This window comes from Clarias gariepinus, chromosome 15, assembly GCF_024256425.1.
Source record: "Clarias gariepinus isolate MV-2021 ecotype Netherlands chromosome 15, CGAR_prim_01v2, whole genome shotgun sequence".
NCBI classification, from domain to species: Eukaryota; Metazoa; Chordata; class Actinopteri; order Siluriformes; family Clariidae; genus Clarias; species Clarias gariepinus.
In genome coordinates this window covers 23,809,743-23,830,814 of record NC_071114.1, presented here as the reverse complement: position 1 = coordinate 23,830,814, position 21,072 = coordinate 23,809,743, and the positions used below count along the sequence as shown (strand labels likewise).

Below are 21,072 nucleotides of genomic sequence, written 5' to 3'. Positions count from 1 at the left end.
GCATTAAAATATACGTTTAATTTAATATTGAGTCTTGTCTTTAACATGCACACTTTTCACAAAAATTTGCAAAAAATCTATCAAGTGTATTATTTACCAAGTCAAATAGCCACGAGCAAACAACAATAAATAAATAAAAGACTTCAAAGAAGAGTTCACATAGGACAGCAGTTTGAACACTGGGTGATCAAATCAAAATCAGTTCAGTGCCATGTTTTCAACATAAATGCATCTTCAAAATTAGAACATTGCTCCTGTGGGAACCACACACTCTAAGTTTAACACAAACCTGCTTCCTCAGAGTGTAGATCAGCACTTGACCCTTTTTCCCCCTAAGTAATAAATGTAATATCATGTACAGAACAGAGCATACACCTTTTTATTGATCTTTTATCATTTTCGTTAGTATTTAAACCATCAAGAGTATATATGTTTATTTTCCTTGACACATTTAAAACATGAAATCTATTATCCAGTTGGAATGGTGTGTTCATCCAGAAAGGGATTTTTTTAGTGAAAAGATACTAGGGGGAAAATGTACCCCTGAGAGTAGTTAAGTGGTACAGAGTGTCCCAGAAGTCTCAATAGGGGACATTAACATAGTTAAGGAATTACATGCATAACAACAGATGTGTTAAAACAAGTTCATCACAGGTAGGAGAGACAACTGTGTGTGTGTGTGTGTGTGTTTATAAAAATGGCTATCTGGTAGAGGTTATTTTGTAAAGTTGCATTTTAATAATTTCCCTGTATGTATTTTCTTTGAGACTAGTAAGTGTCCGGAATCTTTTTTAATATCAATACGTTAATAGTTATTTTTTTTTAAATCCATACCTTTTCACAGCTGAAAGAGTACCTTTAAATAGATCACATTTCTTTCTAATTTTAGGCATGTCCAAAAATGTATCCTGTGTATAATGATCATTTTAATCCTTTTTAGATTCTGTGTGTACTTTTAAAAAAACTGTGTTTTTCCCCCAATAAACTTGAAAAAACACAACAACCACTACTCGTTGTTATACATGTAGCTCTCCTTCATAACAGACCCACTGTCATATTTCTTTATTTATCTACTATCTAAGTTTTGCACCACTTTCTTTTGCACTACTGTCACTTTCAATTGCTATAACTCAGTTTACATCCCAATTTGCAAGAAGATAAAATGCTTGGAAGATAACATTTTATTCTTTATATATGCATTGTACATATATGCAGATATTTTATATATATATATGCATTGTATATATCAGGCAACTTTAAACTGGAGTACCCGGAGATGGCAGCATTAAACTGGAGTACCTGGAGGAAACCCACCAAGCATGGGAAGAACATGAAAACTCAGCACATGCACACAGACCAGAGGTGGAAATCAAACCCCAGGAAGTGGAAGATTGAGGTTTTGTAACTGCAACTACATGTCTATTGTCTATGACATACTGTAGGTTACTATTGCTACTGGATTTTTGAAATTTCCTTTAAAATCAATAAAGTATCTATCTATCTATCTATCTATCTATCTATCTATCTATCTATCTATCTATCTATCTATCTATCTATATGTTAGTGACTGAATCTAAAAAAGTTTCCTGCTGAACACATAATGCACTTTATTTAGCCTATAATGGAGCACTTTTTAATCTCATCTAATTCACTCACAGTGAGCAACAAGCCTCTTGGGAATTCGACCAACGAGAAAACGTGCGTGCCGACGAGCCACGCCCCTTCGACCAGCCCACTGCTCTGATTGGCTGAGAGGTCAGAACAGGGCGAAATATTTGAATAAAATCTCCACACCGCTTGTCGCGTGGAAATTATGAATCCACTACTGACGCGCGCGGTGGAAAGTGATGTCTATTTAACAGGGTCTACAATCACAACCCGCGACAGTAATTAAGTTAGTTTGGGCTGTTATGTTTATTTGTTTGTTTCTGAAAAAATATTTCATTCTGTCCTTTATGTTTAAGGTTTCTCTCTGATCACGCAGTTTGATCAGGAGATCTATGGAGATCTCTGAACTGAGATAGTAATAACCTTTGCACCTTTAGCGTTAGGTTTTAACTTCTAGGACGTGAACAAGACAACAAAATAAAAAGAACAGCCTGGAAGTCAACACATGAAGTGATCAGCTGTCACTGAGCCCATCACCGAGCCACAAGCTCCTGGAGTTACTCCGGAATACACATCAGTAATGTTCCGTCTGGTGATGGAAAGCCGGACTCGGGTGGTAATGTTCGCGGTGCTGCTGATGCTCCTGTCCGTCCCCGAGATCTCAGAGGGCAGGAAGGCCCGCGGTGGCCGGACACAGCCTCGCCAGTCCCAGCGGGAGCGCACGGAGCCGACCGAGAGCTTCCCTCTGGACTTTACAGCCGTGCAGGACGGCAACGTGGACACGTTCATGGAGCAGGTGAAGAACCTGGCTCAGTCTCTCTACCCGTGCTCAGCTCAGAAGCTGGAGGATGAGATGAAGCTCCACTTTTTGGAGAACTCCTCAGTGACCTGCAACGACGGAACAGCCGCCGGGTACGTTTCCCCCTGTTTCTCTTCTCGTAGTTAAACCCACTTCAGTAACGCGCGAGTCCCGAATGAGTCGGTTCTTGGAATGAATCTATTAAGTAAGTCGGATCTGACAGAACGATTCACAGGGGCAGAATTATTTCTTCTTTTGAAAGGTTGCATAAAAAGTCTTTAATGTTTTAAGTTAGTTACACCTGTTATAGCCATTTATAACTAACTAAATAAAATAATAATCAATTGTAAGTGGTGGCAGGGTGCCTTGCACCTCCAGGGTCCAGGTTCGATTCCAGCCGTGGGTCTGTGTGCATGGGGTTTGCATGTTCTCCTCGTGCTTGGTGGGTTTCCTCCGGGTGCTCTGGTTTTCCCCCAAAGTCCAAAGACATGCGGATTAGGCTGACTGGCATTCCCGATTTTCCCATTGTATGCATGTGTGTGTGTGTCCTGTGATGGATTGGCATCCACATCCAGGGTGCACTCCACCTTGTGCCCTAAGTCTCCTGGGATAGACTCCAGGCCCCCGTGACCCTGTATACAGGATAAAGCAGTATAGACGATGAGTAAGTGAGTGAATTGTAAGTCAAATCAAGTAAGCTTTTATTGTCATTTCAACTATATACAGTTCAGTTTACAGTACAGTGAAATAAAATAACGTTCCTCCTGGATTAAGGTGCTACATACATATAAATTAACAACATAAATTAACAAAACTAACTAGGTAAGTAAGATCCCTAATAAATCTAGTTGAGACAAAACAAATTAAAACTATAAATTAACAAAACTATCTAAGTACTATACAAAAGACCACACAAAGTGCAAATTTGCATACAAGAGCAACAACACAACAACAAAATATCACAATGCAATATTCTGTGGTGCAAGCAACTTGTCAGTGAGACAAGCTGTGACATTGAAATGTAAAGAAAAGGTTTTTCTTGCTCATAAAAATATCTCTGTTAGCACTGTCACCTTGCACCTCCAGGGTCCAGGTTAGATTCCCAGCCAGGGTCGATTCCCGTCTCTGTTTGCATGGAGTTTACATGTTCTCCATGTGCTTGATGGGTTTCCTCCGGGTACTCCGGTTTCCTCCCGCAGTCCAAATATATGGAGGTTAGGCTATTTGGCATTCCCAAATTGCCTGTAGTGTGTGAATGGGTGTGTATCTGTGTGTGCCCTGCGATGGATTGACACGCTGTCCAGGGTGTACCCTACCTTATGCCCTAAGTCTTCTGGGATAGGCTACAGGTCCCCGCGACCCTAAATACAGGATAAAGCGGTATAGAAGATGAGTGAGTGAGAGAAAAATTACAGTGTGTTTGAGTCCTATGAGAATTCAAAGTGTCTAAATTAAGTCAAATTAATCAAAACTTGCCTCGTGATTCACTTAAAAGAATCAGTTTTGTAAATGTTACATCGCTATCATCCAGGGAAAGTTGCACATTGTTTTATTGAATGGTAAAGTATGCCATCAATGCAAACCATTTTATTACATTTTATTGCTAAAGATGCCATGCAGTATGGCCCAGGTTTTTCTTTTAAAAATGCTCATGACCATATATGACCAGTGTAATGAAAAATCGTGTATGTTAATATGTAAGCATAGATATACAGATACAAAAAGAAAAAGAAAGAGAGTGGAAGAGAGAAAGAGAGTAATATTGATTATAATAAATTTTTCCCTGGGTAGAAAAAGTTTAGCATACATTTCAAGACACATTTAAATTCCATCGATATCTCCATATATAGTGTGAGAAAAATGGTACGCATACAAGGCAAGACTGCCATCATAAGAACAGTCACGTAAGCTTTTACCAGCATGCAATGATGGACAGGCACTTTAAGTATCAAGGTGAAGGAAAAGGTGAATCACTTGAGGAAATCAAAGTCAAGAGGAATCAATTCTCCACTTAAGAATAAAAGTAAGAAGAGAATTCCCTGCATTCCCAGACAAACTTGTTTAATAAGCACCCTGTGAATGCTGAAAAGCGAAATATCCGCACTCGTCTTCAACGTGCAGACGTCTGGCAGGCAGTGGAGAGAGGATCGCTGGGTTGTGGTTTGACTGAGAAAAGCCAATTTGTGGCTTTACAAAAATAGTTCACGTTCTCCCGCTGTGCATTTGAAGCAACAGGTTGTACAGTACATGTCTGTGGCGCGAGCTGAAAGTAATGGCAGAGTGATGACACTGTGTGTGACTTTGGGTCCCAAGAGAACGGTAGACAGATGCACCTGACTCAGGGTATCACTGAGTAAAGAATAGTGCGTGAGGTTTGTGTAAGGGAGTGAATTGCACCACTACTTGGAGAGCGGCTCTGTTTTCTGTTATTAGCCGAAACGTCGAAACTAATCCAGACCAGGGTCTACAGCATGAGGCACACTGCTTCCTTACATGTTAAGGCGCAACAGTTTATTTAGCAGGGCCAGAGACACATCAAAGGGATTCCACGCCAAGAAACACGGCACTCCAGATCCAGGGCTATCTGGCTGCCATACTGAGAGTGTAACACGCACACCCATACACAAATACAAACATATTTTTTCGGTCCACATCTACATTCATTTCCTTAAACACACACTCACACACCCACTCACAGCTGTCTGCAGAGCATAATCAGTGATCAAAGAGGGCTTTCTGGTGAATGTGTGCGTGTGTGCCTAAAGACAGAGCATGTATACATGAAGATATCTAAGCATGTAGGTTCACAGCGTTTGAACCTTGCACACAGACGGTCACTTTCTCCCACCCTCCTCCCTCAGCTTTCACTCCCTCCATCCATCTCCATCTCTCTCATCCCCAAGATGAAACGATTCTCAACTCTCTCTCATCTTTGGCGCAATGTGTGTCTGATGGCTTTATTCTGGTGGGTTTTCCGCTCCTTCTTGATCTCTGTTATAAAGCAGTTGAAAGGGAGGACGGAAGAGAGTGAGAGAACATTGAGAGAGTGAACAAGTGTGGTTCCTTAGCAGCTGTCGGGCACCGAGGTGGACTTTTCCCTCCTTTAACATGGAACACATGGACTCACCATTTAATAGAGTAAGAGATGGTTGCAATATTTGCATAGAGTGCTATGGTTGTTTGTGTGCTTGTATGGACAAAAGGCGTGCGTGTGCCCTTAATTTTAACATCCTAATCATTCATGACCAAAGCATTTGATTGATTTTCCATAACATTAAACAAATCAAATTCCATAATCGTGTAAAGAATTATTAAATATGTGTTATCCACAAATTGATCACATTGACATGTCAGTTACATCATCGATATGTCAGGAATGTGTTTCTGCAATCCAGTAGCAAACAGTCATTGGATTCGGATCTGCAATCCATGTCAAAATACAACAAGAAGACAGAGAGCCCTTTCGAGAACCTTGTGTTCTCAAAATAGCTTGTTGATTAGTGTCTCAACACTCAAGCTACGCTGTCCACTGCGCTCAAAGGGTGCCAAAGCACTTGTTTATCACCATCAACAAAACGCCTTTTCCGTGGCCTTGCTGCGATGTCTTTGGAAATAACTTTTTTATTTCCAAGAGGAATGAATGGAGTCTGATGGGCAATTGAGCATGATTAGCTGTTGTGAAGCCACACCACTCAGTCCAGAAATTCAATAATTATTAATAGTTTTCCGAAAGCTTTGAAAAGGGCTCCAAATCAAACGAGGAGAGGGAGAGGGAGGGCTTTAAGCATAAAATCAAACCCAAATGTTTTAATTTGCTGATCAAAGACGAAGGTTCAAGCGCGGAGCTTTTTTGGAGAGTAATATGATGCAAGCTGGCGGACTCTGGTGCCGACGAGATGCAGCGCTGTCCAGACTCAGCAAAGCTTGTTGGGGAAATAATCAAATATTATGGCTCCTCTATAAAGTTTTCTGTTTCTGGAAACATAAAAAAATAATACTGGTCATCGAAATAGGTGGTCTACACATTCTAACATGGCGATAAACTTGCATTTCTATAATCCTCTAAGTGGGAAACAAAAAAGGCCTGATCTCTGCTGTTGGTGCTGTGAGATCAGTTGGACTAGAGATTAAACCTAGCCTGGTGGATATGATGCTCTTGCACTCTTTTGCCAAAAGTGTTTAGATGATTAAAGACCTGTTCTTTCATGATGTGAGTTTTACACAGGAGGATCTTTCATTGAGGCGCAGATTTGGGAGACAGTGTACAATTATTTTTTAGATTTGAAGTTGTCAAGTTTAGAAGTGGCAATCTAGAAAAAGTCTTTAATGAGTAGGAATCCTGACGATGCCACAGTTATCCCTGGTTGAGAAGGAAATCAGATTGGACACTGGACACTTGCTTCTCATTGCTTTACTCTGAATGTGATGCAGCACTAGTTGGTACCTTTTTTGTCATTGGACGAGTTAGGTTGTCATAGAAATGAGCAGAATTTGGAAAGAAGAAACTAATTGATGGGTTGGGTTACACTCAAAATCTGAGCTCATTTACACTGGAGAGCCTCCAACACTCACCAACAGAATCCGTGCTGAGATATCAGCATCACAGAACTAAAGGCAGAAAATGTGTATCTTTTTCAAGCATTCCTGTGGTTAAGAATCTGCAAAGAAAACTTTTAACATGGTTTAACTCTCGTTTGGTTGCAGGTACTATCTAAAGGAGTCACGGGGAAGCAGGAGATGGTTGCTGTTTCTGGAAGGTAAATATACAAAGACAATGCAAAACTGCCTCTATTTTAACTCTTACTTTATTAAAGATGATGTATTTAATTTTGAATGATTTCCAGGAGGATGGTACTGCTTTAACAAACAGAACTGTGACACCAGGTATGACACCATGAGGAGGCTGATGAGCTCTACCAGGTGGCCTCAGACGCGCACAGGTGAGCTCAGCTGCATATTTACGATCCTTTAGTCCTTACGCTCTGCCCCCCTGTTTATTTTGGTGTGGGTTATGTGAATACTGGGAGTATCTTCATGCATATTTACAATAAAACACCATGAGGGCTGAGCTTGTTAATTGAGTTTTGCCTCGTTTAACAATTGTTTCCTCTAGTCTTTTGCCAAATTACGTAAAAATAATAGTGTAGATTTAGAAATGAGGCAAGATCCAATTTAGGCGTGGACCTGAGCATGTAATGGTACAGTATTTTACAAAAAACCCAACCATGTCTTTCCGAGAGTCTGGGGATTTGAACACAGAACCTTGTGGTTTCTCTGATGTGTCAAACTGCTGAGATTTTTTTTTTGTTGAGATGATAATTTCAACAAGACCCTGCTTGGGAATGGGGGTGAGGTACATTTTGCATTTTAAATTTTTTTCATGGTGTACATGCACATTTTGCTTTGACCTGCTCACGTGACTCCTAGTAAAGACAAATAATCATTTAAATAGTATTTCATGTCCAACAAAATAAATGAATCATATGGGGATCTCACCTTACACATGATAATTAAAAAGTTTCAAATATTAAAAAGTATACAGAAAGAAAACCACCTGAAGATATCCTTTACATTTAGGCATTTGGCAGACGCTCTTATCCAGAGCGACTTACTCTTTTTATTTTTTATCTCATTATACATCTGAGCAGTTGAGGGTTAAGGGCCTTGCTCAAGGGCCCAACAGTGGCAACTTGGTGGTTGTGGGGTTTGAACCTGGGATCTTCCGAACCGTAGTCCAGTGCCTTAACCACTGAGCTACCCCTTTGATCAGTCACTACACTAATGGCACCAATTTACGGTGAATTATAAGCTGAGTATATTTGCAGGTGGTTTTCTTTTTGTATACATTTTCACATATGACATGTTTTTTTTTGCGCAAAAAATGTTTTTTTTCTTTAAAAAATAGCATCTTCCATATTATGTTCTATCTAGCTTCTATCAATCCTACTAATTGTTTGCAAGTAAAGAAAATCCTATCCCACTGTGTGTTGATTTAAGATAGTAGACACATACACTGACCAGCCATAACATTAACACATTAACATAAGTAATTATAAATCAGTGAACAGGTGACAGATTCATGGGCACCCAAGTCACACTGGTGCCTGTAGGGAGCAAATACCCGCTCCTCTGTTTCCATTCCACAGAAAAGCCAATGCAGTGTTCGCCAAAAACAGAAAAGTATCAGAACAATCATGGGGCTTAGCAGGCAAAGATCAGGCCTCCAACTTCCCCAGATCTCAATCTGATCCAACAGGTCCAAATCTGAGGCCCCACCTCACAACCCTTTAGCACCCAAAAGAACCACCGTTAATGCTCTGGTGCCAGACACCACAGCACGCTGCCTCTTTCTCATCCTCTTTGACGCCAAATTAATTGATTACAGCAGCAGTTCTTAGGCACTAAATTATAAAACATCCAATGTATATGGATACAGTATAAACTGGTTTTGGGAAGTCAAGCTCTTTAGAATATTTAGGTAAAACCATTCACATAACAGAAAATGTGTGCAGACGTACAGCAGGAAGAGGATTCTGGCAGGGAAATGTCCCTCCGCTGTGCTGGTTTAGAAATTGAGCTTCGTTATTGATTTGTTGCAGATTTTCCCTACCATCCAAAGACATTCATTGTAGACTGGTTGGTATTTATAAATTGCCTGTAGCAGTTAATTTTCTTGCGTGAGTGAATGTTCGCTTGTGGATTGCCAGACGGTGGAGTCCTGACCGACATAAATTCTCATAGAACAGTGACCGCTGGAGTGAAGTGCAAGGTCATCGCGGCCGGCCATAGCTTAGCAGCTTGAATGGATGGATGTCCCCTTTTTTACTTTTAAGGAAAATGAGGCTGAAATACGGAAAGGAAGATTCAAGCAGAAAACTAAAAGGAAAAAGTTACCCGGATAAACTGCATAGCATTAATGTGATTCACGCTATTTTATTAGGCATATTTAAAATGCTTAGATTATTACAGGTCTAAAACTCCAAACGGGAAAAAATTAGTCAGCAGCATCGATGCAGGATTTTTCGACAGAAGTCTGTTTCTCCTGTCATGCTTCTGATTCTTACTTTTGAGTCACTGTAGATTATGCTGGACTTGTTAATCAGGTTGAGTAAGACGCTGTGGTTTGAGGTTTAAGTGTCACTGCTCTGATTCACCATCCTGCTCTCTGGTGTAACAGCCTGTTATTTGGTTAAAAAAAAAAAGTACACTTCAAATAGAGCTATGTAATCTGGTTCTTGAATAAAAGCCACTAAGGCGTGTACACACACTCTCTTTCGCTTTCTCTCACATGCCATTGAGTTAAGTGAAGCCTTCCTCTTGGCGCTCAGTTTGGCTACATGCTGACATTAAGGTTAGAATTTGTAACACAAAGCTGTTCGTATATATATATATATATATATATATATATATATATATATATATATATATTTGGGGTGGACGCCGTTGATGCACAATGAAGATGAAGAGCATTACATTAATACACTTACCATGCATTAATCGTGGTGTGTTATGTTTGTGTTTCAGGTACAGGGATCCTGTCTCCAAAACCAGAGGAAAATCCACATTGGTGGAATGCAAACATGGTGTAAGTACCCCAGACCAGGACTCTCCAAACACACCCTGAAGCCTTTCCACTCTCTGTGAATGAGAGCTCTCATTAATGCAGCCTGCTCTCATTGCCAACCACTGCTACTGCCATCACACAAGATGTGTGCTTTAAACAAACACAGAGCCAAACAAACACACACAAACACACACACACACACACACACACACACACACTGCTTTAATGTAGAGTAGACCACCCAATATTTGTAGGTTAGGTTATATACATGTTGATGTATGGATTTATTCCTATGTCCAGTCATGGCCCTGAAGGATTGCATGCATAGAAACATGCAATTTTTAATAACAAAAAAGTCTGATCTGTTCCTAATAGTGTCTGCAAAGAACTGGATCTTACAAATGAACAGAATAGCATGTGTGGTCTGGTTTTATGTGTTTGCATTAGGCAGGTTTTGTCAGAAACTATCATGATTAGATGTAGCTGAATAAGACTGGAATTATTTATATATTTCTTGAGCCTGCCTTTTTACAGGAAGCTTTGTCCCCAGGAATGATGGCGTTTCAGCTAGAGTTAGCTTTGGCAAAGACCATCATGACATCAGTGTCACATGCACTTAGCCATTCGACTCCTCAAAGGGGAAAATTATAAAAACACACAAAATGATCCTTTACTGAGCATTCATACTTATTTATGAAAACAGACGAGAGTGCATGTGCTGTCCTGTTGTTTTGTTTGGCCCGGAGTTTTACAAGCGCTAAACTCTGCTATTAGCATTAATAACGTTGTTAGCAAAGTTACCGAAACATTAGCTGTTCATCAGCTTTAAAATCAAGTTCGAGTTTCACTATAAACACACAAAAGTAAGCTGGTCATGTGATAAGTCTTGTAACATATTGGATTAGAGTGGTGTATTCATTTTATGGCAGCAGAGTGGCTTAGTGGTTAGCAAAAGTCAAGATTCTGAGTTCGATCGGGGGCTGTGTGCATGGAGTTTGCATGTTCTCCCTGTGCTTGGTGGGGTCCTGGTACTCCGGTTTCCTCCGACAGTTCAGACACATGCAGATTAGGCTAACTGGGCAATTCTTAAACTGCCCGTAGTGTGTGAGAGTGTGTGAGTGTTGGCCAGAGGTCCCATCATGGTTGTAAAATGGGAATAAACACAATGGTAATCACCAGTATGGGCCCTAGTTGTTTTACAGATGTTCCTAAATGGATGGATGAAAGGTTGATTTAATAATATCGCACATTTAATGCCACTTACATTCAACATTTAGGTTTGTATTTCATCCAGTTTTCTGATGCATCTCACAACTACAGTATGTTCCATGATGTAACTCCCGCAACACTTTCGTTATGTCTGTGCGTATGTAATATGCATGCTCATAAAGTCGATGTGTTACCAAAAAATAATTGTTTGACAAATTCATAGTAAATCAGAGCCTATATGCATAGACTAGTTTGGCCTGTCTGACTAGTGTACTGTATATTTTTTTATGTATTGCAGATTCATCCCTTACTGCTCCAGTGACGTATGGAGTGGAGCCTCGCCAAAGACTGACCAAAGTAAGTGGTCGTCCATGAGCACATGTGTTTGTTCATCCTTGTTTGATTCTGTGGCTCCTAAACTGCAAAACATTATGAAACATTATCAAAAGGTCCCAACAGTTTTTGGTAATGACATACAATTACACTTCACTTTACATATGACATCAATATTTTAGTGGTTTAAATAACCACTTGGCTGACAGAACATGCAGCAAATGTTTTTCTGTTGCCTCATGCATCATGTTTTAATTTTTTTTACTCACATATGCAAGCCACTATGAGGTTCTGTAACATATCTCTAATGCTAAATAATTCCATAAATCTGGTAATAATTCCATTTTGTTCGAAATTTGATTGATTCTGTGTAATTATATGTGGCCTGGACAAAAAAAAAAAGAACGAAAAAAAAGTCTTGCACTCTAGTATTTAGTTTGACTGCCTTTATCTTTGATTACAGGGCACAATGTGGTGTCCAATTCATATGTAAAAATGATTCCTCCTGCTTTAAGAACCACTCTTTCATAATCCAGTAGTCAGCTGACTTCATTTTATTGGCACATAATGTTACAGAGCCTGGACCTGACCAACTGAAGCAAGCCCAGATCATAACACTGCCTCCCATGCCAGAGGCTTGTACAGTGCATGATGGGTTCTTTGCTTAATCCGCTTCCCTTCCTACCTTGAAACGCTCATTGCTCTGGAATAGGGTCAGTCTGAACTCCAAAGTCCAATCTTTATGCTCTAGCAAATTGAAGGATTTTTTCCCCCTGATCAGGCTCTCTAACTAGTGGTTTTCTTAAACAGCTGTTTAGTCCCAATCCTGTTGCACTGTGCATATAATTTGACTTTTACACAAAGCTGTGATTTCTACTTTGGGTTTTTGGGATGCGACTTAACCAAGCGTTTAAGTGATCTCTATTTATGAACATCCGCAAAGTTGATGGTTCAGCACTATCCTTTCCAAGTTTTAAAAAACATGTTCCTAACCCAATATTAGTCATTTCAATACAATACCATTTTAAATTTCTAGAGTTGTTTTCTATGCTTGATGCAGGTTCAATAATTTGATCCTTCTGAAATGGCGGCTTTTTTATTGTCCAGGCAGATTGTGATGATCTGTGCATCTTCAAGTATCACATTATGACATTTAATAGACATAACTTTTGGTTTGGTTCGATTTGTTACAGATCAAATGATTTAGTCACTTATATTTCAGATTCCAATCAAAGATTCTTGTAGAATATATAATATATCCTGCTCTTGTGATATAAAATGGGAAAAGGAAGCAGAAAATAAATGCATGAATAAATAAAATAGGTTTAAAAAAAGAATAAGATCAGATTATACTCCTGCTGGTTTTATGTCCCAAACATATGTTTTTATATAGCTTTGAATGTTAACTGAATTAGAGACTTAAAGATTCAGGGAGCTGATGCCATAAAAATGGTGCTCTGTAAGCAAACATTTAACCATCTGTTTAGGTTTTTTTTTATTCTTGGAATTGAGCCATGAGCCTTTTGAGCCAAAAGGCCATGTGAGAGCAAGTCAGATAGACGGTATAGTGCTAGGCCATGTAAGGATTGATGACAGGAATAGCAATTTGAAATCGATATAGAATTTCCAGTGTAGGTCAGACGAGATTGGAGTGATGTGGTCGACCTTCCTGGATCTGGTAAGTACTCTGGCAGCAGTGTTCTGGACACGCCATAGCTTATTTAGGGATGCAGCAGGATTGGTAAACAGGAGTGTGTGCCAATAGTGCAGTTACAAATGCGTGGACTAGTGGAAGAAAAGAAGCGCACTTTACTTTGACTAATTTACATAAATGATAGATGATAGTTCTGGAGCTAATGCTTTTTGCAATCTGCAGTTATGCACGCGCTGTTCAATCCTAGCCACAGCTATCATTACTTCTGCAAAACACCCTGGTTTAATTTGTGCATGACAGCTGAGGCAGATGCCATGTATTTAACAGTGTCTTTCATTCCCTCCGCACCTTTAGATGACTATGCATTCATGGGATCCTTGATCATTCAGGAGGTTGTTAAGGACCTTCTGACGAAAGGCCTGGATAATGCAAAGGTTCTCCTGTTAGCTGGAAGCAGGTCAGTACACCACGTGTGTGCATGTGTGTGTGTGTGTGTGTGTGTGTGTGGGTGGATGTCTATTAGTGATTTCATTCTTTCTTTTTCAAAATAAGTTCTGAGGCAGGGCTTTAGATTTGTTCTCTCACACGTCTTAACACACCTGTACCAAGATATAAGAGTACACACATTTCTTGCCTCAGGTGTTTTGGAAGCTGTGAGAAAGGTGTGAATTGTATTGTTTAATAGGACAGATAGATTGTTTTTAATAAAGTTGTTCATGGTAGTGTCCTTTTTCAAATATTTCATCATTGAAGTAAAGGTATGATCAACCACAACAGCTATGCCTGTTCACAGTGTATATATTTGACCATACCTTTTAAGCAACTTTGCTTTCCAGTTTAAAAATGTAAAAAAAAAAAAAAAAAAATATATTATATATATATATATATATATATATATATATATATATATATATATATATATATATATATATATATAATATTTTAAATATTAATTAGATGCACACATCTTTTTTAACCTAAACGTAATCATGTAACAGTTTGGTTTATGCAGCCTGGTAGCTCTGCCACATGTGCACATTTATATTCATTCCAATCATCCAATCATGTGGCAGCGACACAATGCATTCAATCAGATACAGATAAGGAGTTTCAGTTAATGTTCACAGAAAACATGGATTGCAAATGGGCTTGTTTGTATATTTCAAAAATTGCTAATATTATTGATAAGAGAGATCTGAGTACAATGGCTAGACCGCTTTGTCTTTGTATAAGACATTTAATCTGTAATGGGCAGAAAAGCATCTCAAAACACGCAAAGCATTAAACAGAGAGTCTACAAAAGCAGAACACTATTCTCATATTTAACATAAGGGTTAACTGTCACTCATGACCGGTTTTTAAAGGATTTTATGCATTGCGTTGCTGCAGCATGATTGGACAAGTGCATGACAGGTACAGTAAAGGTCTTCTTATTAAATCGGTTGGTTAGTGATTAGTAAAAGATGGCGTGTATTTGTATATACTGAGTGTATTCCTTTTTATTAGCCCACTCATGCGACATCTGCCTAAAAAGACAAATTAGCCATCAAATTAATCTCATCAATGCATGACCATGTTGATAAAAAGAGCATAAGATATTATTGAGAAACTAAAATGCATTAAAGTGTGCCCTGGGGAAGGGAGGTGTGGGTGAGTGCTGCATTATAAGCTGCCAATTTCTACATTTTATTTCATTCTTTGTACTTTAACAAACTCATGAACAAGATCAATGGTGATTACAAGCCAATCAGATGTCTGAGGTTCAAGATATAGTAAAAATATCACTGTTTCCTCGAGACCTTTACTTACAGGCTTGTCAGAGTTACTTAAACCTAGATACAGTTGCTGTGGTCCTCTGTACAGGAGTGGGTTGCACCCTCATGCGCAACTGTTTCTGTCGAGAGAGAGCAAATGAGAGATGTAAGGAATGAAAAAAATTACATTACATTTATTGAAAGTGTTTTTATTTCTAAGATAAAAGATCATTTCTAAACTGATAAAAGACAGTCATGATCTTTTATCTTTTATTAAATACACAAATCAAACACAAGGCTTTTGACATCACCAAATGCCACCTGGAGTTCCAATCAATGAAATGAGAATGGAGGTGTGGGTTAGAGCTAACTCAATTAAAAAAACACTCAGTGTCAATGCGCTATTCACCTCAGCATCAGCCGACGACTCAAAAAACTCTCCTGAGATCTCAGAAGCCCTACGATCAAGAGTTGTTGATTCGCATGCAGCATGAAAAGGTAGCATGATCTCAAAAACAAAACAAGAAAAGTTCAGATATCCATCAGTGCACAGTTAGACAAATTGTCTATAAATGGAAACGATTTTGTACTGTGGCTACTCTCCAGTGACGTGGCTGCCCAGCCAAGATCGCTCCGAAGACACAACACAGTGTCTTCATTCACAATGTTGAATAAAGTAAAAAAAAAAATAATAATCCTAGAGGAATAGCTAAAGTCTTGAAGAATTCATTGAAGCTGGATAACATCTCTGTTCATGAGTCAACCATACATAAAACAATGAACAGGCATGGTATCCATGGCAGGCCGCAGAGGAAGCCATTGCTCCCCAGAAAAACATCTGAATCTTGCCAAAGACCAGCATGACACTCCAGAACACTACTGGGAAAATATATTGTGGACAGATTAAACGAAGATAGAATTGTTTGGGAGGAACACACAGCACTACGTATGGCATAAGGAATAGAACTGCATACCAACATAAAAACATCATCCCAACACTTGAAGTATTGTGGAGGCGGCATCATGATTTTGTCTGCTTCACTACCTCTGGACCCGGACTGCTTGAAACTTTTAAAGGGGGAAAATGTATTCCCAAGTTTATCGATCCATCCTGCAGGAGAATGTCAGGCTGTCTGGCTGCAAGCTGAAATTTAGAAGATGTTGTGCGATTCACCAGGACAATGACCCTAAACACTGAAGTAAATATACTAAAGAATGGCTTCAGAGACAAAATATCAGCCTTCAGAGCATCCAGTCAGAACCCATACTTCTAGCCAACAGAGATGCTGTGGAATGACTTCAAGAGCCTTTCACACCAGACACCCTAAGAATATCCCTGAGCTGAGGCAGTCCTGCAAGGAGGAATGGTTCAAAAATGGTTCTCCTAAACGTCTTGGTAAAAGCTTAAAAAGCAAAAAAAAATCTGTAGTGTCCGTAACCTTGTCAAATCCATGTCATTTGCATTTTAGAATAATACACTTTTTCAGGTTTATGTCATTTCATGTAAAATCTAAATTGGCCAAGTTTCATCGGAACAACCATTACGATCATTGAAAGATTTAAATAAAAAATGTGTTTCTGATAAACATATAAATGTGTATGCATAAAAAGAAGCATGGATCAGAAGATAAGAAGCATTAAGTATTATGAAAAATGATGTTATATGATCCTATCTAAAAACTCACTGTTTCACCTTTGTGTTTGTATGTTCTCCCTTTGCTTGGTGGGTTCACTTCAGGTCCTCCTGGTTTCTCCAACAGTCTAAAGATGTGTTGCAGGCTGACTGATATTTCATAATTGTCAGTAGTGTGTAATTGGACATATGAGTGTTTGTGCCAGAGGTTTGGGTTCCTCAGCAACGTAACATCCCCTTCCAGTAATAAGTGCTGGTGTGAAAGTTGCTTTGGCCAACCGTCCCATAGCAATGTCTGCTTGGATGTTTTGATGGATATTGGGTTCCCTGTTGAGTCTGGTTCTTCTGGAGGTTTCTTCTTATTGCCATCTCAGGGATTTTTTCCTTGCCACCGTCGCCCCAGCTACATAAATAAATAAAACTGAATCAAGCTGAACTAAATTGGATGTTCAAAATGTCACTCTGAGCTAAACTGTAACCGTGTGTGTGTTCATCAGTGCTGGAGGTACAGGCGTTCTGCTGAACGTGGACCGTGTGGCTGAGCTCCTGAAGGGTCTGGGCCACAGCTCGGTTCAGGTGCGAGGGCTAGCCGACTCGGGATGGTTTCTGGACAACAAGCAGTACCGCTGCACAGATTGTGTGGACACCATTGGGTGTGCCCCAACCGAGGCAATTAAAAGGGGAATCAGGTAAAGAGTCGAAGAAGTGCACACGGCGGAAAACCAAGCCAGTAAAGAAAGCAGGGGTTCTCATGGTGTTCTTTGTGTTTGCAGGTATTGGGGCAGTGTTGTACCGGAGCGCTGTAGACTAGCTCACATAGGAGAAGAATGGAACTGCTTCTTCGGATATAAAGTCTACCCTACCCTGAAAAGTAAGAGAAATGCTGCCCTCTAGTGTCTGTATGGCGCATAAGAGCAAAACTGAGCATTCATAAAAATTTACCTCATCCAAAAAAAATTTATTATTCTTTTTTTGTGTTTCTCTTTCTCTCAGGTCCAGTGTTTGTGGTGCAGTGGTTGTTCGACGAGGCCCAGCTGACAGTTGATAACATTCACCTTACGGGGCAGCCGGTGCAACAAGGCCAGTGGCGTTATATCCAGAACCTGGGCATCGAGCTCAGGAACACTCTAAAAGACGTCCCGTACGTATTTACACATTTTATCAGCGAAAAGGTTTTCAGCATGAAAGAACATCAAGACAATAAAATATTATGTACATTATATTATACAATGTACAATGATCAGCCATAACATTATGACCACCCATCTAATATTGAGTAGGTCCCATTTTGCCACCAAAGCATTAATGACTTGTGTGTTATTACATCTTTCTATCAGAACCTTTTTTTTTTTAATCAATTTAAGCTACACTAGATCTTCCCACGGATCAAACTACACGGGCCAGCCATCAGTCCACATGTACATCAGTGAGCCTGGGCCACCCATAACCTTGTTGCCAGTTCACCAGTTTTCCTTTCTTGGATCGCTTTTGACCCAGCCATCACAATTTGGCTCTATCTTGTTACAATGGTGGCTGAAAGTGGGTGGGATATATTAGGCAAGCAAGTGAACCCTTTTTCCTGTGTTAGAAGCAGACAAAATGAGCAAGCATCAGGATTTGGGCCAAATTTTAATGGACATACAGTAGGACTGGGTTAGGGCAATTGCAAAACTGCAGGGCTTGTGCCCTACCAAAAGTAATCCAAGGATGGAAAACCGGTGAACTTGCAACAGGGTTATGAGTGACAAAAGGTTTACTGATGTACATGGAGAGCAAAGGCTGTCTGAGCCAATAATGCGCTCGTGTAGATCAAATTGATGAAAAAGTTAATGCTGGGTGTGATGAAAAGGAGTCAGAACACACAATGCATTACTCCTATGGTGATCCAAGGCAGGAGCTACTCATTATTAGGCAGGTGGTCATAATGTTATGGCTGATTGCTGTATATTATGTAGTGAAAAATAAAATACTTTCACTAAAATGTCATTAAACATCAAAAAAGGGCAGACAAAGCACACTTAATAAAAAAAATCAAACATGATTGTGGTTTTTGTTTGTCATTAACAGTGCCATGTTTGCACCTGCCTGCTTATCACACGAGATCATCACAAGAAAGTGAGTATTCAAGCATTTTCCTGTCCTACTGGACTTTTCTGATATCCATGTTCATTCTCCAGTCAGCCTGCAATTCCCTTCTTTAAGTTCTCTGCACGCGACTCTCTTTCTGTAGTTACTGGATGGACGTGCACGTGAAGGGTACGTCTCTGCCTCGCGCGCTGCAGTGCTGGGACCGCAGCCTCCAGAACAGTCTCCGGAACAGCAGCAGCCACCGCTCTCCGCCACGCGCATGTCCGCTGCATCTGATCGACAGCTGCCCGTGGCCTCACTGTAACCCGACGTGCCCTACGATCCGAGATCAGCTGACCGGACAGGAAATGAGCGTCATCCAGTTCCTCACTCACATGGGCTTCGACGTGCAGCGCATGGCACAGCAGCAGGGCATGGAAGCTAGCACCCTACTGGGCATGCTCAATAATGGCAACTGAGCCATGTAGACAGAGAGACGCTGAAGGAAATCACACACACTCACATATACGACATTATCATTGTATAAGTTAAACAGCAAAATGGCAATATGAACTGATAATGTGGATTCCTTTTAAAGGAAGATGCCATTTTCAACCTATAGCTTACATGTGATTACCAGACATAAACTAATTAGACAGTACTGAGAAAAGGAACAAAAACAATGCACAAAATGCACATTTGTAAATCTAAGGACAATTGCAGACACTGTAAATAATATCTCAAATAGGCTATAAAACTATAAACCTATAAAACACTGCCATATAGCAAAGTGTTGTTTCAAAGCACCTTCCCATAAAATTAACCCCATCACTGCAACCTAAACTAAGAAATGTGTACAATATGTGGCACAGTGGTAAACACTCGCACCTCCAGGGTCGGGGGTTCGAATCCTGCCTCGGGTATGTGTGCATAGAGTTTGCATGTTTACCCCACCTCGTGCTCCAAGTTTCCTGGAATAGGCTCCAGGCCCCCCCTGTATACAGGATCTAGACGATGAGTGAGTGTCCAAAGAATTCATAAAAGGATTACACAAAAATAGCAGCAAGGTGGCGTAGCAGGTAACACAGCTGCCTCACTAAGTTTCCTGTTAGATTTAGAGCTTGGGTGTGGGCCGTTCCATTTTCTCCCTGTGTCTAAGTTTCTAGGTCTTAAGATTAGCAATAAAACATTGGTCTTAGATATGAGAGAGTGTGTGCCAGTGTGTGTGTGATGTCTGCCTGATAGTCCTGCCTTTACTTTAAGGCTCTTCTACAACATGAATATAGTGCAAATATACTCAAGAATGGATAACCGTTTGTAGACGTCCATTATAAGTGTGGTCTACAAAGTCCTGACAGCTTTTCTCAGTACTGAATAATTCTTGTCTGTCTTTAACGACACTAGGGTTGATGGTGATCAGGTTAAGAATGATGTTTATTCTTTTTCCTTTCTTTGTATTTCTTTGCTGAGGATATACAGAGTCTATGTTTTAACCGAGGATGCAAAATCCCCACCGAAACATATATAATATATTTGATCTGCATAATAGCGAAAATGTTTAATGATAACGGGACGGGTAACCCTCCAGCTCTCCAGACCTCACTGTTTAAAAGCCATGTGGATGTAGTTTCACTGTAATGATAAGCTTTTTTTTCTTTCTTTTTTTTTTTTCTTTTTTAATAATACACCTACCTTGCAATCCGTAGCAAGGGGTCTTTTCAATGTGTCTCATAAACCGTGTTTCTTTTGGGCGTCAACTTTTTCGTGTTTGGATTTTGACGCGTGCAGGAGGACCATGGCAGCCAAGGACGAGACGGACTGTTAAAACAGAAGCCCTGTGGTGCTACAAGAACATTTTGAATTAGGTTCAATCGTTTTATATAGCACTTTCTTTTTTTACAGTTTCACAGCAGACTCTCACAGAACTGTACAAGGAAATGAACTGGTTTCCTCAGGATGAGCCGGGACTGTTTACTCCACTAGAGGAAGGAAGAGACTGCTAACCCAGGAGGGAGAGGCGCTGCTCACCCCACATAAACTCATGGGCATTTTTTATTCTATTTTTTTTTTTTTTAAGAGAATTACATGCTATTTTTAAAGAACAAAAAATCTGCTTTTAAACTCTGTCATATTTTGTAACGCTCCTAAAGAGAAAATAAGCTTAAGTAACACTGATGAAGTTATCTATTTATTTTATTTTGTGAATCATATTTATGAGTAACTGAGACAGAGAAGAGATTCTTTGTAAAGTGTACATACCTTTTCACTTTTTCTTTGCTGTTTTGATCGCATGTCTTTGTAATAAATCTTTATGATACATTATAATCATGGCATGAAATGTTTACAAGTTTGACATTTTTTACTACAAAGGTAACATTAGTGAGTTTTCGGCCATGGTAAATTCATCAGGACTTTGTCCTTTACATTTCTTCCTTACAGTTTTATGCTTGC

The 21,072-nt window shown here is 39.7% G+C and overlaps 1 protein-coding gene across 1 annotated transcript; it reads left to right on the top strand.

Annotated features, from left to right (window-relative positions):
• Nucleotides 1–1,855: 1,855 nt before the first annotated feature.
• notum1b (notum, palmitoleoyl-protein carboxylesterase b) lies at nt 1,856–20,286 on the top strand. The gene is made up of 11 exons (XM_053513018.1): nt 1,856–2,520; nt 7,112–7,164; nt 7,252–7,347; nt 9,932–9,992; nt 11,479–11,537; nt 13,522–13,624; nt 17,052–17,243; nt 17,328–17,425; nt 17,548–17,695; nt 18,622–18,669; nt 18,785–20,286. Exons 1-11 carry the CDS (start codon nt 2,189–2,191, stop codon nt 19,098–19,100), a joined length of 1,506 nt encoding a protein of 501 aa, XP_053368993.1. The 5' UTR covers nt 1,856–2,188; the 3' UTR covers nt 19,101–20,286.
• The last annotated feature ends 786 nt before the right edge of the window (nt 20,287–21,072 follow it).